Here is a 17559-nt window from a genome sequence, read left to right on the forward strand (position 1 = left end):
GCAATTAGGCACTGGGATGGTCCCTTTTCTTTATTCATGATTGTGCCACAAATTAAACAAAAACAGCAGGGGGATAGCGTGGAAGTTGAAAAATGAGTTCTGAAATCCTAGCTCCAAAAAGCTGGGTATTTTGGGGTGACCCATGACATGAGCTTATGGAATATGTTGCACAGATTTGCCTTTGGCTATAGTTTGGGAGGAAGAGTTGCATTTTCTAGCACATGTGTTTCAGAAACAGTCCCAAAGCACAAAGTTCAGAGCTAAATGTAGCTAGAGTTGGGGAGGGGGTGAGGGTTCAGGCTTATCTCTGGTGCCAAGTGTTTCTCATTATTTGCATTTTGACTTATTTTCCAGAGGGTTTTTAATGCTCCAAAGAGCCAGAAACACAAGATATGCTCTCTTTACTCTGTTCCAATTGCTGGCTGGTAGCAAACTCGTGAGATGACCTGCGCATTGTTTCCAGCCCCTTAGGATAGGTACAGACAATCAAGAAGCCCGAGGCTGAATTGATTCAGTCTTTGCAGGTTAGTCTGAGCTGCACAGATTAAACCAAAACAGAAATGAGCAGACATTTACCTTTGATTCAGGAAATATAGCCACAAGGCTACAGAAGCTGGAGGGTGCTAGAGCACAGCTCTCTGGCTGTGTATTCACTTCCTGCCCCAGAGGCGTCTGGGATTTACAGTCCAGAATTACAGCAGCAGGACTCTGCAGGGTTGCTCATCACTTCCTCTTCCTGCTTCCGGGTGCCTCTGGGATTTGTAGTCCACAATAACAGCCAGAAGTAAGTTTGAGTGGAGAAAAGGGTGTTTAAACCCCGTCCCTGGCTCCAGCCGGAGTTTGTTGGTGGGGGCAGTCCCCCCTGCAGGCTGGACCACGTCCCCAGCTGGGCTCCCCCCTTGTCAGCCAACCCTCGCTGCTCCAGAGGACAGAGGGGAGGGATGCTGGGGGACTGTGATTTAACTTGAAACAGGCAGGTTTCATAAACTGGTTCGACTCAAATCAGTTAAGTCTGATACTGAATTCAACCAGGTTTATCTTAAACCAGTTTCAGCAGTTTGAAACTGGTTTATGTGCACTGAGCTTCTGTTGTTACAGGTTTCAACCAGTTTCTGATCACTTAAACCGATCTATGTGTAACTTCTGTCCCTAACCTAATGGCTTTCTGCCCCCTATGTATTTAAAGAAGGACTTCTTGTTGTCCTTAATCCGGGAAGCTAGTCCCAGTTCCATCTCTGCCTTGGCCTTCCTGACTGCCCCCCTACATCCCCGAGCAACTGCAGTATAATCCTCCCTGATGATGTCCCCTCCTTTCCATTGGGTGTGTGCCTCCCTTTTAGCAAGGAGACGTTCCCGGATTCTTTTGGTGAGCCATGGGGGCCTGTGTGCCCTCCTGCTCCCTTTGATCCATGTTGGGATTACCTCCCTTTGGGCTTGGAGGATCGTCTCCTTGAGGAGCGACCACTCTCCTTGGACACCCGGCTCCCCCCCCCCGGGACCTCATTGCCTCCCTGACTATTCTCCTTAGCTTGGTGACGTTTGCCCTCCTGAAATCTAGGGTTGCTGCCTTGCTGCAGGCCTTTGCCACCTTGCGCTGGATGGTGACTCCCAGCAGGCGATGATCGCTGTCGCCCGGCTGGTCGAGCACCCGCAGCCCCCCCAGCAGGTCATCTCCCATGGCCAGCACCAGGTCCCACAAGGCGTCTCCCTGGTGGGGTTGTGCACCTCCTGGGTTCGATGGAGGTCCTGTATTTGGGCTAGGGACCTATGTGAGCGGTCAGACCTGGCTGACTGCTCTTCCCAGCAGATGTCCGGGAGGTTCAGGTCCCCTGTGACTACCACATCTTTAGCCTTCACCACCTCTGTGAGCTGACCCAAGAATTCCTGGTCTAGCTCTTCCCCCTGGCTGGGAGGTCTGTAGTAGACTCCCACCGTTAAGTCTCTTTCCCCTCGACTGCCTTGTACTCTAACCCAAAGCACTTCAGAGTGCCCTTCCTCTGATTCTTTATTAATTGATGAGGATGGGTATTCCTCCTTAATGTAGAGTGCCACGCCCCCACCTTTCCTCCCTGTCCTGTCCTGTTCCTCCTGTACAGCCGATAGCCCTTGACATTCACCACCCAGTCGTGCGTTGAGTCCCACCACGTTTCAGTGATCCCCACTATGTCCAGGCTGGTGTCAGCTAGCAGGAGGGTGAGTTCTTCCTGCTTGTTCCCCATGCTATAAGCATTTGTGTAGAGGCATTTGAGGCTTCCTGTGGATGTGTGCACTGGCCCCCTAATCACAGCATTGCCCTGGCCCCTGGCGCTTTCCTGTGTGTACGTTTCACTCGTTGGTCTAGGCTGGGCTGTACTTGTGGGCATTGCTTGGTCTGGAAGTCTGATGATTCCTCCAACCTCGTCTTCCCCTTCCCCCCACGAGCCTAATTTAAAGCCACTGGAGGAGGTCCACCAACCTAGAAGAAAACACACGCTTACCTTTAGGGGAAAGGTGGAGCCCATCCCATCCAAGCATGTCTCTCGTCGTGATGTGCCAGTCATGGTTGAGGAAGCCAAAGCCCACCTTGAGACACCTTCAAGTCTTTAGGACTTTAAGGTTCTTTAAGAGGAGACTAGATGAACACCTTGCTGGGGTCGTTTGACCCCAGTGCTCTTTCCTGCCATGGCAGGGGGTCGGACTAGATGATCTGCTCAGGTCCCTTCCAGCCCTACAGACTATGAAACTATAATCTGAATGTCCTCTGCTGCCGCTTGAGGCCATTTCCCTTAGTCCTGTCCCCTACAACCACAGAGAAAACCCCATCTCCACCCTCTTTATAATCACCCTTTGGATACTTGAAGTACAGTGGCAGCTCAGGCAATAGCCATGCATGAAATTTTTTGTTGCCATGGGCACCTGTAACCTCATTTCAAGCCAAAGCAAGGGAGCTATTGATAGAAACCGTGCAAGAAACAGTGGCACATGACCTGCTTTTATTGGCCTGGATTAGATGTGGGATTAGGAGTGTTCAGGTTGGTTTAGGAAGCTTCCTGATTTTTTTTTTCTTGTTGCAGGTGCACTGCAAGGAGGAGAGTTGTGCACACTCAAAAGGCTCCAGGTTTAAGTTTGAGTCACACAGAAGGCGGAGCAGTGAATTTTGATCAGTGTGTTTTTCTACTGTGTTGAAGGAAGGGCTTGTCGGTACATTAGTGAAAATCACACTGAAAGTCTTTGGGGGAATTCTCATGGCGCTCCACGCAGATTCGACGTGAAGATGGAGGGAGTGAGAAAGGGCGAGACAGGGAGAGGAGATGAGTATAAAAACCTTCTAGAAAGCAATAGGCAATGTAAAACAACCTTGATCGGGGCGGGCAATTATTTTGGGCGGAGGGCTGCTTACCGAGTTGTGGCAAGCCATCGAGGGCTGCATGGCAGGCAGCCAGGAGCAGATCAGTATTAATTTTCTAAGTTTTTTAGGGGCTCTGTGGGCCGGATAGAATGGCCTGATGGGCCACATCCAGCCCGCGGGCTGCAGTTTGCCCACCCCTGACCTTGATAGATTGCTTTTGGATAGCGAAAGATTACTTCTTGTTCTTCAGCATATAATTTCCACATAGTTCAATCCCATTAAGCATAGAGTTTAATAACATTATTAAATATAATGTATAAATATATACATACATATATTGTAATATATAAGTTATATATATATATATATATATATATATATAATTATGAACTGAGTTTAATAAAGAGAAGCACCTATATAAAGTTCTGATTACCTGCCACGTGTGCCCTTAGGAGACATTTCATGCCCCAGATCATCTCTATCTTCTATTATCTTCTTCCCATGTCCTTTCTTAAGAAGCAACTTCAGGTTTAAAGCTACAACACCACTTCCTTCATACACACCAAGGCAAATTGTCCAGCCTGTTACATTGGCACAGGCCTTTAAACATCTACAGGACTGCAGGATTGGTGCAAGAGATGTGGTCTTGAAGTTTCAATGTGTTTCATTCTAAAGGATGCTTGAACATTTCAGCCTCCTTATTTTAGCATCTGCCAATATTTTAGCCAGCAAATGCTGAAGGATGAAGTGGGGAGGGGAGAGGGATGTAATGGGCCATGTTCTGAGCTGCCCCTTTGCATAGGTGCTCTTTAATGGTCAGGTTGGTAGAAATGGAGCCAGGACTTCTGGGTTTTATTCCCAGCGATCTGGTGGGTGACTGGGGACATGTCTTTTCCAGCCTGATTTCTTTCCACTGGCTGATCACCAGTGTTTCCTGCTGTTCTTTGGTGGGGTGGGGTTGCCCACTATTTGAGACCCTTAGGGTATCTACCACATTGGGGCTCAATTTACCCTTATGGCTGCAGAGGACAGGTTGTGGAGACAGTCACCCAAGCGTGTAATGATCTCCCTTTGCTAGGGTTTTGCAAGGATCACAGTTGTTCATAAAGTGCACGGGAGTCCTTGAATGGTGGTGCACGGTGTGCTGAAATACAGGCCACGTGCAAATCGGTGAGTGCTCGTAACTCCACAAGCATCAGAAGCCGCGTGTGCGGGGACCTCAAACCCTTTGAAACACATCCTACACTTCATGCTGGCTCTCATCTCTTAAATACCAGGGGGATGCAGGATTTAAGGGACAGTGGCGGTTCTCTTTGTTGCAGATGGCACCTGGCCATGATCCTGAGATTCAAAACCTCCTAATGAACAAGAAAGCTCAGACGGGAAAGCACAACTCAGAGGGACTGGAAAACACAGCACCACATGAAAAGATCAGCACTCATTTATTTATCTGGAAAATATTATATTTTAAAAAACAATCACAGCAGTTTCTCAGTTGATATCCCATATTCAGTGAGTGGGCTGACTTATTCCTTGAGTGGCTGGCTCCTGCCTGTTGCCCTGGTATAAATGCTGAGTAGCTCTGCTGAAGCTGAACAGGTGAGCTCGTCCTAAGAGGCATGAAGGATATCGTCTTCTGGATGTGTAAGCTTGAACACTTTCATAGCTACCTTGCAACAGTGATACCCACGGCAAGGGAAAGTCTGAATAATCCCCTGCTGTCTGGGAACAACAGGGAAGTTGATCAAGGTCTCCAGCGGGATGAGAAAGGGGAGTTTGCTAGAGAGAACTCTTAATATTGCATTTTTTTAAAATGCAAGGATCTCTTCCAAAAGACTATAACATTATAATCTGCAAAAAGTGCCAGGCAGCGCAGATATAAATGAGAGATGGGCCCAGATTAAAATTTCTGCATCCAATGGTAGACAAATGTTGGGGAAACCTAACTCCCAGCTCTGCAACTGGATTTGGTCTTTACCATTAACTGAACCCAAATGTCAAGGTCCAAGCACTCCCAGGCACCGGGGAAATAAAGAGGTGGCTTTTGGCTTGGGCTCAGCTCCATTTAAGCACTGGCTTATATAAACTCCAGGTGCTTTTCCTTCGGGACATTGTATTTGGCTTTATGCTCCTCAAAGAGCTTGCACAGTTCTCCGATGTACGTCTGGTGTAACTGGTTGACTTCTTCTTGGGACGGATTCTGCTTCTTCTCCACGTGGATTGGTTTCCCGACTGGAAAACAAACACCCACACATTAGAGCAGCAGTGCGACTAGCCGGTATCGTATCCTGGGTGGTGGCATTGCGCAAGCAGTGGCTGGAGGGTCACGATTGCTGGGGGAGAGCTCGCCCTCGTATGTGTGCCAAACAGCCATTTCAACACCCATTTTCAGCGGCAGACAAGGAGGTGAGCCCTGCCCGAGTAGCAGCCGAGCTGGGGCTGCTACATGGTGTAGGACATCCCCGACCTGAGAGCTGTCCCTCAAAACAGGCCTCATTTGAGAGGCACCTACTGAACGTAGATAAAACATGTTCCTTGCTATAAAGATCTCACCTATACTGTGGTCATTGCTGTGACTGGTGTGCGGTGTACGGGTGTCGAGTCACTCCAAGTGCTATTCGCCGCACCACACCTCCGAAGCCAGTGCCAGATCTCATGCCCTGATCACTCATTCATCCTTAGCAGACACCACATCCTAGGTGCCAAAGGTGTCCCCCTTTTATCCACAGCCTCAGCCCACGCGGACCAGGGATTCAGGGATGCAGTTTGAGGATGTAGCTGGGTATCGAGATGAAACCGGGAGTAAGTGTGGCCTAGTGTATGGCAGACAAGGTCTGTTAGGTAAATCTGAGCTATTCTATTAGATCAATTTTTTGTTGGGAAAAAAAATGTTGTAGCAAGCTTTTGGGTTGAAAAGCCCTTTATCAGGTGGAGGAAACATCTGCAGTTGATGTGTGCTCTTCCGAAAGCTTGCAGAGAAAACATTTTCCAACTATTTAGCTGGTCTAATCAAAGATATCAAGTTTACCCAAAGAACCTTGTCTGCCTATGGCCTTAGACCAACACGGCTACAACCTGTATGCCTAGCGCATGGGGCATTTTAGGGGATTAGGGTTCACTTCACAGCCCTGCTCTTGGCTTGCTAAATCATTTGGGGCAGGTCTCTTCCCCTGTCCTTGCCTTAGTTTCCCCATCTGCAGCGGGGTGGTATCACTGAACTCCTTTGCAAAGCACTTTAAGATCTACTAGGGGAAAGCACTGTGCAAAAACCAAATAAAATCAGCGTGAAAGGCAAGATGCCAGCAAGCCGGTTGGCTTTAGACAGAGGTATGGCCACGGGGCTCCAGACAAGCTGCCCAGACCGACACCACTGTCACCAGGACTGGGCACCGCAGGACTAATTTAACTGTTATGAACCAAGAAGAAAAGCCCCGAGTTGTCCCAAAGTCTCCGATCACACCCAGTGCAGAGCTGCGGATGCCTTGTGCCAACAAAGATCCTCCCACCTGCATGATGCCTTGGCTTGAATCTTCAAAGCCATTCCCAAGGAGCCCTGAGAGGAAGGCAAGTGCCTGGGCCCAACTGCAAGTGAGGCCCTGATGCCAACCTCTGGCACTTCTGGTGTTGGGCACCTTACATCGAGGCCCTGGTTTTCGGAAAGCGTTGAGCACTTCTCTCTCTGAGAATCAGGCCCATTCCAGGGGGTTGAAGCTGCCCCCAAATCACTGCTCTAGTACCACAATGACTTGGCTCGAGTATACAAACCACTCCTCCCCGTTCCCCCTTCCCTCCCCAGGAAGGACCCTGCATAGGAGAGGGCACCTCTCTGTGAGCGGGGAAGCCTTGGGGTTATCTGTTGTCATCTCGATTTCCCACTTTCATCGAGTTTGTCAAGCTGCAGTGCGTATCTGTTGTCTTAGGTTGCGGCTCTCTAATTAAAGGCCCTGGTAATGTGTCTGAGTGCCTGTAAAACCACTGAGAGAATCCAAACAGCCTGTAAAACAGTTAGGAGTAATTGCAGGCTGTCAAACCCAATCAGCTGGGGTCAGCTGTGGCCTTTGCAGACAGCGCCTTAATTAGACTGAGGAATGGCAGGCACAATAGGCTGCACTGGGGGTGAAAACCGGCAAGGGTTTGCTTTGACACACACCACGGCAATTACCTCCGATTAGCCCCAGCCGCCTGGGAAAAAGTGTTATCTCCATCCTTCACAGGTACTTAGGCTGAGGCAATGGGATTGTAGCGCTCTGGGATCCCAGAATAAAAGACTTTGGTGACATAAATTCATCAGTTTTTACCCTGGATGGGTCAAAGCTACTGGGTCATACCTCCTGGGGCTGTTGTTTTAGGGCAGGGGTGGGAAATTATTTGCACTGGAGGGCCACTTAAGGAGCTTCAGTGCTGGGGAGGGATGCTTTACCCCCAGCCCCCAGCATGGTGGGGGTGGGAGAGGGGGCCGGGGAGATGCCAATTGATCCTATGTGGCCCTGGCCAGCCTGCACCCACCACCGGGGCACGGGAAGGAGCAGGCAGGCAGGTCTCTAGCTTGTCGTGGGGACATGTGGGGAGCAGATTGTGGCTCTGCACTGGGCTCTGGCCAGGCTACCCTCCTGGCGTGCCCAAGAGCCGTGCACGGGGATGGGGTGGGCTGTGCTCTCCGAGTCCGAGGGCAGCAGGACCAGCGGCACGTGCCATGGCTCAGGCTGCCCCCTGCCCAGAGGAGCCAAGGGACCCACCGCAGGCTGGACATAATCACTCGGCAGGCCGGATTCGGCCCATGGGCTGTATTTTGCCCACCTCTGTTTTAGACTGCCTGCAGACTCATGCAGGCAGCAGCTACACCTGGGTTGTATAGTCAAGCTTGTTTTGTAATTTCTTTCACAACAGGGCACTGATTTCATCACTTTGCCCCCTGGGTGGTGCCTTTGTCACTGCCTATGACTGACTTCAGCTGTTGAATTCAGCTTGTCCTGGCTGGCAGCAAATTGCCAATGCCAAGCGTGGCCTACGAGGGAGCTGCTGGAACAGGGCTGTCACTAAAGGCACAATTCAGCCCCAGGCAGCACTGCGTCTGGTAATAGCTTCTGACATACCCGCGATGAGGATGGACTTACCCACAGTGAAGATGGGCCTCCGGTATGGGATCAGCCCGAAGCTGTACTGGAATACGCCCCGGGCATGGAAGAGCGGGAGAGAGATGCCCATGACTTTCTGAAGACGGTGCTGCACGTTCCTCAGCCAGGAGCCCTTGGGGTTGTCGACTTGGTCGAAGAGCTCGTTCTCACCGAACGAAAACGCCGGGATGAGCGAAACTCTGCCGAGGGAGGATGGGGAAACCGGGTCACTCACCCAGCGGAGTGAGGCTTAGATTCCCAGAGGAAATCACGAGGGATGCGGCTGTCTTTCGGTTCATTGGCAAAAACCTGCTATCCGGGTCCCACCCTGCCCTTGGACAGGAGATAAAGTGGAGGCTGGGGGCCATGTTTTCAGGGCAGACACAGAGACATCCCGGGATGATAAGTCCACGGGCAGGAGTCAGTCCTTCTTCCTGTTTAGCAAAGGAGGTTTAACCTGGCCCAGAGCAATCCCTGTCACTCCTTGCTGTGGCTATCTGGGGAGAGGACCACTCTGTGGACACCAGGCCAACCTGAAGCAAAAGCAATGGGCCTGAGCTACTGCTCTCAATGGAGAGACACCCCTGACCTCAGTGGGCTTTGGAGTTGGTCCTTCGAGGTACCAGCCTCCATGGGAATCACGGTACCCTTGGGCCAGCTCTTCATTGCCCTCCTGCCATGGACATAGGAGGGAATTAGCCCTGTGGACAGATGTCCTTCCCTCCCGGGGCCATGGACGCAGAAGGGAGAGGCTCTGCAGAGCCGAGGAGCCCCGACGTTCGTCCACAAACCCTCTCCGTGGTGCGCGGGTGAGCAGACCGGCATTGCTCTCTGCATTACCCATGCTCGATGGCCAAGCGAACAAATCCCTTTCTGTTTTTCAGCAGCAGCGTGAAGGCTCCAGGTCGCGCATCCAGGGCCTCTTGCGCACCTCCCACAACGATGACCAGTATGTTTCCTCCTCCTGGTTTCCTCAGCACAGAGGAAGCGCTCTCCTTGTCTGATGCGATTAAGCCTATGTGGGCACACAACAAGAAAAGACATTTAACTCTCAACCCCTCGGTGATTGTAGGCAAGCCACTAAATCATTACTACTCACCTAGACTAGCACAGCCAACCACCTCTAGACCAACACAACCTACCATCTCTAGACTAGCACAGCCAACCACCTCTAGACCAACACAACCTACCACCTCTAGACCAACACAACCTACCACCTCTAGACTAACACAGACAACCACCTCTAGACTAACACAGCCTAGTACCTCTAGACTAGCACAGCTAACCACCTCTCTCTACTTGTGTTTGTCTAGATCCCCTCCATGTGCCTGAAGGTTACTTCCTCCTGCTCCACGTTTCTACGCCACCAGAATTTATCCAACCTTGTCCAGCCCTAAAAGAGCTGGCCCCTTTAAGGGAATTTGCAGTCAGCCTCATTAGAATCCGGCAAATCATTTACTTTTTGGTTCAGTGGCTGAACCAAAACATTTAGTTTAATGTCAACTCTCCAAGAAAATGTTATCATTTCCTTGCCCCTGGACCTTGGCAAAAAAAAAAAAATCCTTTTCAGTTTGAAGGAAACATTATGTTTTGATTCTAAAGATTTTCTGTTTTTAAGACTAAATTTATGCAGATTTGCACTCAAAAAAGCAGCTCAAAGCAAAAACAAACCAAAAAACCACAGGGTATCATTCTGAAAATGGCAACACCTTTGTGAATTTTTTTCGAGCTCTGGTCTAGGTTTCTGTTTACTGAAACCCTGAGGATCTGTGCTGAATTTGGCAACTAGTTTTGCTCTGCCTGAGCCTGCATTTTCGAGTGAATAAGCTCTTCATCCAAAACTGCTGTTCTGCTCCAAGGTTCACTCTGTGACAGTGACTTAAAATGAAGGGCACATCAAAAATATACATGACAGAGACTTAAAATTCAGTGGGATCCTTTTTTTTATTTATTTTTTTGGTGTCAATAACTCTTCTAAACACAGCGGGCATGTCTACACAAGATACTAGAAATGCACTAGGCTAATTCTACTGCGCATTTGCACACCATGGCGAAAGCCATGCTAATCAGTGAAATTAGTCTACTATGCATTCGCATCATGTAAAAAAGATGTGCGGGCACAACTGCGCAATTGCTCCTATTACAACATGTTTAGTACCTGCTATTACAGGTGCTAAACTTGAGGCGCTGTAATTATGGTGCATTAATGCACGTGTAGACATGCCCAGTGTCATGACTCTTTATTGCTGATCCAAATAATTTTTTCACAGGAGATGCATGGGGCACTGCTTTTGTGTGGGATGTGGGGAAATTGGGAACTGAAATGAGTGATGTCTCTGGCTACTGAATGTAGACAAGACACGTTTCTTGCTGTGACGATCCCACCTAGACTGGAGTCACTGCTGTGAGTGCTGTGTGGTGTAGACAAACAGCATAGCCACTCAGGCAGCATAGCCACGGCAGCCAGGAGCGGAGGGTTTAGGTCTCCCTGAGGAGATGGGATATCAGGAAGGGTTTGAGAATGGAGAAAGTGTTTGGCCATCATGGTCAAGGAGGCTGCTCTAAAAGCAGAGGCATCACGGAGAAGGGGGCACTGGTCCTCCGATGATTAATACCTTGAAGAACAGGCAACAGCAACCAACGCTAAAGAGGCCATGCTCAGATAGTGTTGGGGCTGTTGTGGCCTCCTGAACCACAGCTGAATTTCTCCCCCATATGTTTCCTTGCTTCATAACCTGGCTGCTTCTCCTGCCAGCTCATTCTGCTGGGCCCTAGATGGTGTCGGGTGCGCTGCGGAGGCCTTTGCCCCAGGCCTGCAAGGGCGCAGCTGCAAGCTGATGGATGGGAACTGGGGCGGCACTTGGGAATGAAAAGCCCACTCCCAGAGAAAGCCTTCGGTGGAGCTTTAAGCATGCGAATAATGCAGCATGATCACAGAGGCCTGGTCCTCCACACCCACTGAACAGGCTGTCCTAGCTGGGGCTATAATAAAGTTTGGACAAACCCTCGGAGGAATCGTATTAACCCAAACTATGGCTGCAAGTGTCTCTATCTCCCTCAATGCCACAAACACCACTGCTGACCTCCATGAGACCACCTGCGTGCGCAGAGTCAAGCAACGTTTAAGTCGGGGTTTTTAACCCTGTTAGACCCCAGGCACCCTTTGTTAGGCTGAGGGCCCCTCTCACAAAATGCCAGCTCTTGGCTTTCCCTTGGGTTTTTTGACTGCAGAAAAATAACAGAGCAAGTCTTCCTTTGCAAAGAGCTCAGAAAACCCACGGCGAGGCAGAATGGCTTAAACACTATGGATTCCTATTTGAGAGAGCTGGGCTGATCTTGCAAATCACGTTTGGACAAGTAACCATGCTAACACTGTGCGGCACCCTTGAAAGGATATCAAGGTGCCCCAGGATGCCCTGGCACTTCATCTGAGAATCACTGGCTGCAGTGTTTTGCTGCATTAGGGCCTAAAAGACCCCTGGGCTGCTGGTGATGAATAAGGAGGAATGGGGGCATCATGTTTGAGGAAGAAAGGACTGAGACAGGACTGAGACCAGTTGCTACACTTGGCTGGTGGTGTGAAGGGAGCTGTCTTATTGAAGTAGAAGAGAGATTGACCATTGACTTCAATGAGAGCCGCATCCGGCTGCAAGTGATTTCATGGAACGGCAAGTGCTGCCTTGACCTACTCTGTATCCTGTGCCTGCCCTGGTGTATCCTCAGCATCTGTCTCCTGCATCTCGTTAAAAGATGGAGATTCGGCAGTGGTAAGGCCCCGGGGTGGGAGTCAGGGGGCCTGCATCCTAGTCTTGTCTCCGCCACTGGTTCACAATGCATCTTGGGCAAGTGCTTAAGCCTAACGAACAAACCTAAGGCAGTTAAGTGCCTGAGGCTCCTTGAATGTGAGTGGGAACAGGGGGCATTTGTACACGTACGTTTTCATATACCCACACATTTACATTTTCAGATAGATTAATCGAGTATGCTCTGCATGCCAGCTGGCGCGCCTGGCGCTGCATCGCTTGCAGTTGTGTAAGTGGCAAAACGCACGTCAGCACAGAGAAAATGGGCGCAGTGAACTTTTGAACTAAAAATCACCTTCTCTGTGTTTTAGTTCAAAAGCGCACTGTTGCCGTTTTCTGTGTAAAAAAATGGGCACTGATATGTGTAAAAATGCCCATGCCTAACTCCCACAGTTCCCCTGGAGAATCTCACCTATCCACCCTCCGTTTCCATTTCCCCAGTTAATAGTTTTCCATTGCTTGCTCCCTATCCAGCATCCAGAATATTATTTTCATCCATGAGATCGGTGTATTGGCCACTGCCTCTCTAGCAGGATGACTTGCTATTTGCATCCTGTGTCCCTGGCAGCAGTTAGCTGCCGCAGCAGCATTATAAGAGGAGACACTTTTCTTCTCCTTTCATAATAGCAACAGCAAGTTCTAACCTGCCTGTTATTTAGACATGAACGAATTAAATGCTCCATCCAGTATGTGGGAGATTGAGTTGTTCTTCTGAGATCAGACTTGATTCTCTGCTTTGAAAATGCAATGGGTGCTGTTTATGTGTGTTGGTGATAAAATAAACTTTTTTTACTGTAGCATGCCATCAGAAATGCTGAGGGAGGAAGGAGGATCCTGCAGCTGAAGTATTCAAATGCACCCCCCCCAAGAGATCTGGGTTCAAATCTCACCTCTGCCACAGATTCCCTGTGTGACCTTTGGCAAGTCACTTAAACTGCTAGTTTCTCATCTTGGGTCTGAAGGCTCCCTCTTAGATTATGATGTCCAGTAGAAGGGGAGCACTTCAAAGCACAGCTATGTATTTGTACAGTGCCCAGCACAAAGAGGCTCCGATCTTGACTGAAGTCTCCTGACACTAAGAGTAATCTAAATAATGATGAAAAACTGTTAAATGAGGAAAGAGGGGAAGTGTTAAGAAGACAGAGTGGAGACAGAAGGGCTCCACATTCAAGATCAAGAGGCTTGGATTTTTATGTCACCTCTACTCCCTGGTTGCGCATCTGCTTATGCTCAGGGCAGGATCCAGAGGGGATCTATCCCCCTTTCAGTTGACAATGCCCCAGAGGCAGCAGCCAATGACTTTTCAAAGTCCCTGAATCAGGTAAAAATCCAGCCCTGCTTCCCCTCTGTGCTCAGCAGTACTTCCTCTCTCCGTCCCTCCCCTTCCCCTGCCCACCACTGTCTCCAGCTACCTCCAGAGCTGCTCCTGCTCACTGCGTCCAGGTCTGTGGGGAGCTAGGGACAGCAGCAGCAGTGGGTGGGTTTCCCCTCTGTGTCCACTCCCTTCCAGCCTGGGAACTGGTGTTGGGGAAGGAAACCTATCCCCAGCCACTGCTGCTGTCTCCAGCAGAGCTTGGCTCTCCAAGCAGCCCCACTGAAGCAGGGCAGGAGTGGCTCTGGAGCCTCCTCCACTGCTCCCAGGTCAGTTGGAGACAGCAGCAGGCAGGGGAGTGGGGAATGGGAAGGAAAGGCCATGTGCAGCTAAGCATGGAGGGGAAGATGTGGGGGGAGAGTCGTAACTGCTTGAGGGACTTAAAAAAAGACCCTGGCTGTTGCTTCTGCACTGCAGTCTGCCTGCCCCAGGGTGGGGAGAGGCTGGGAGCAGGGTCACCCCCCTTTACCAAACCCTGGATCCACCCCTACGGTACAGTAAAGAACATCTGACAGCAAGCAGTTGATGTGCGACTGTTAAAGCCTCGAGCTTTTCACTCCCCGCTCCCAAAAAGTGTAGGTCCCATTTGCTGCAAGCATTCTAGCTGCAGCGGCGCTCCAGGACTTAGTCCTGCCGTGTGCCCAGGCAGCCGCCCTGCTTACCTCCACTCATCAGGTAATCCCTGAAGAAGGGGACTCTGAACCAGAGAGTCAGCATCATTAGGTGAGAAGTGAGTCCCGGGAACAGCTTCGAAAACCCAGTTGCCTCCGTGCAGAAATTCAGGAAGGCACCGGCCACCAGGACGCCGTGGGGATGGAAGCCGACCAAGTAGTTCTTCCTAGGGTCCAGATCCGCTGTTTTCACCAGCTAGAAGTGAAATGGGAAATGGGAAGATATAACATGCCTGCGGTGGGGGTTTGGCATGCAATCGAGCTGCTACTGGAGTGAGGAGGCTGCCTGCGTGGTTCTCATATGGGTGATCTGCTTGGGGCAGCCGGACACGCGGCCTCCAGATTTGAGCAAGAGAACCTAGATGTAAAAGCATTGCCTACCCCTTCCCCGCACTCCCGCTTAGCTCCTGCTTAGGGAACACCTGACTGCAGAGCCTGTCTAGAGCCGCAGAGCGGGGCAAAATTCATTAGGCAAATCCATCACTCAAAGACATCCCTGCAGGAATTTCAGGCAATACTAGCTTCCTTGAACAGTCTGGGTTTGGGGGCTTTGCTAGTTGCTTCTGGGCTTTGCTGTTTAAGACATGGGGCCAGGAAGGATTTTTTTCCCCCCTCTGGTTGCTACAGGGGCTAGGGTTGTTTTTTTTTTTTCAAATTCTTCATTAGCTCTAAGTGTTAGCTGCAGCTAATGTTCATGCTAGGACTCAAAAACCTGGAGGCTCCTGGTGAGAAGGTCTTACCCCTCCACTCAGGGTCAGACTGACCGCATGTGGGATTGAGTGGAAATAGTACCCCCTGGTCAGCTCAGCATGGATTTCTCGAGCGTACTGTATTTCCTCGAATATAAGATAACCCTGATTATAAGACAACCCCCCAATAATTAGATTCTATATATGGAAAATGTATACATTTGATAAAAATGTTCAGGTATAGAATCAAATTACTGGAGGTTTGCCTTGAATTTGTCCCCCTCCTGCTGCTACAGCAAAGAAAATAAATCTGGGGGGGTCAGGTAGTCCGTTTGACCTCTGCCCCTCAACCTCTTCCCCCTGTAGCCACTCCCCTTATCCTTACTGTCAGACCCTGCTCTCCCTGAGCACATGGAAGTGAAAAACAACTTAAAAAAAACTGACCTTGAAATAAACATAGCTGTAGAAATTTGCATATAGTACCCATAGATTTAGTTTACTCAAAATTGATGCATTCTACTATTTTTAAAACTGCTGTAAGTATTAGCACAGGTACTCCATAAACACACGTTTGAGCAGCAGTTTGGCACTTACTTACATTGAACACACACTATGCATGACATTAATCCAAATCCAAAACACTCATTATTTACCACATGGTAAATTGAGCTGGGACCCAGCAGAGCCAACAGTTTCAAGCCATGGTGACCCCACAGCTCAGCACTCCTCAGTATGTGTGGGTACTGCAGATACCCCCTCACAAAGGGTCCATGTGCTAATTGGGCCCCCCTCATGAATGGTATTGGGTGTTCTTGTCATGAGTCCTGGGATCCTCCAACAATTGATATGCAGGTGAGGCACAGGGCAACATGGTCTGGCTTCACCTCATGGAGTGTGGGGCCACACTATATGCAACAGACTGAGAGAAGGGTCAACAGAGGTATTCTGGGTGAACTCTTTGGGTCCCCGTTAAATGATGTTTGCATTTAAGGCTGGTGAAGAAACAGGATCATTGGAAATAGGAGAGAAAGATACATTTCAGCTGTGGGAATGAATGAAAAGGAAATTGAAATGTATGCAATGTAGTGGCTCACCATGACTTCAAAAAGAGTCAGCACTAAGGGGGACTGCTCTCAATGGGCACTATCATATATTTTATTCAAATAGGCTGCACTAACCTATTCTTACATTTGACCAAGCAGCAAGGTACTCTGACAGTCTGCTTTGACCAGCTTATCTCCTGCTTCAGGAATACCCTGTAGAAAACTAGAAGCCTGCTCATAAAACAGATATGTGAACCCCTTAGTCAAGGGCGGTGTCAAAATGGGACTGAGTGAGATGTACTAGGACTATAGGAATACAGTAGAAGATGATGGAGAAGAGATAGCAAACATTATATGGAAGATAGGGGACTGGCATAGACTGTTCAGACGTGGGTACCCTGAGGTGAGCAACAATGATGATAAAGACAATAATGATGAAAATGATGACAAGTATAATGATGATAACAAGTATAATGACACATGAAAGGCCTGAGGAAAGTGGTGGGGGAGTTGGAGGAGGGCACTGAGGCAGTTCTTTCCATAATTGTGATGGGTGAAAGCGATGTTGATGGTCATGCAAGGGTGCAGGTACACGGCTGTGCAGTGCAGTTATAATGGGAATGAAAATGGTGTAATTGTAAAGGTGTGTTTTGGACTAGCAAATCACAAGGCAGGTTGGTAGAGGTGTAGGCATTACATAAATATATAATATATATGTTAAATATATATAATGTATATTTAATATGTATTGTGTGTACACACACACACACACACACATATATTTTGTACAAAAAAAGCAGCCTTTTTGCCCCATTTGAGCGATGTGTTTTATCGTCATGTTCAGTGTTGGCAGCATTTAAGCAACATCATACAGTAGTTAGCTTCCATTACTGAGCACATGCTGCTTTTAGCAGCAACTCAACAATAGGCAGCATATCATATTTAAGGAGGTTTCCTTGTATGTGAATGTAAGCCAAAGGGTTTTTGCCCCATGCTGACATGGGGGCGGGGGAAGACTTCATCCTGTATTTGAGTAAATATGGTATTTTAACAACAATTTCCTGTCCTTGCAGCAGCAGGCCATTGACAGTGGCCTCATCCCCTTGCTTTACCTGCGGCAGGTTAAGGTGTTCTTAAATGTTTTTGGGATAACAGGTGTTGAATAACAAGGTCGTTTGTATCTGTTTAGGAACAGGTGAGACAAGCACTTGTCTTAGATGGTTTAGATAGGGCTGATTCTGCCTTGAGCGAGAGGCTGGACTAGTTGACTTCCCAAGGTCCCTCTGAGCCCTACTGTGCTATGATTCTGTGTCTTTGGCTGTCGAAACCGGTGCGCTCGCCTACCCATGTTAGCCTGACGAGCTGTCAGGCGCAGGCAAATTTTACATTTCCATCTGTTTTAAAGCCCTCTCTCACTTCCCCTCTTGATGGGCCTTGTGCATAAGACAGTATCAGATCTAACTGTGACCCCCTGCTGCCTCTGACCACCCTGATCCGTGGTGCTAATGTAGGGGCAGCTGATTAATTTGTTGGTTTTCC

At 49.1% G+C, this 17559-nt stretch overlaps 1 protein-coding gene across 1 annotated transcript in view; it reads right to left on the reverse strand.

Moving 5' to 3' along the window:
* Window positions 1–4766: 4766 nt before the first annotated feature.
* The window catches only part of MOGAT2 (monoacylglycerol O-acyltransferase 2), a 45273-nt gene continuing 32480 nt past the window's right edge, over window positions 4767–17559 (reverse strand). Inside the window, exons 3-6 of the mRNA XM_090031780.1 lie at window positions 14280–14484; window positions 9283–9457; window positions 8443–8642; window positions 4767–5560 (exon numbers count right to left, since the gene is read on the reverse strand). Of these exons, the coding sequence (XP_089887906.1) occupies window positions 5406–5560; window positions 8443–8642; window positions 9283–9457; window positions 14280–14484 (735 nt within the window). The 3' untranslated portion in view covers window positions 4767–5405. The remainder of the gene's footprint in view (window positions 5561–8442; window positions 8643–9282; window positions 9458–14279; window positions 14485–17559) is intronic.

This window comes from Crocodylus siamensis, chromosome 1, assembly GCF_052110815.1.
Source record: "Crocodylus siamensis isolate JL-2025a chromosome 1, ASM5211081v1, whole genome shotgun sequence".
Lineage (NCBI taxonomy): Eukaryota > Metazoa > Chordata > Crocodylia > Crocodylidae > Crocodylus > Crocodylus siamensis.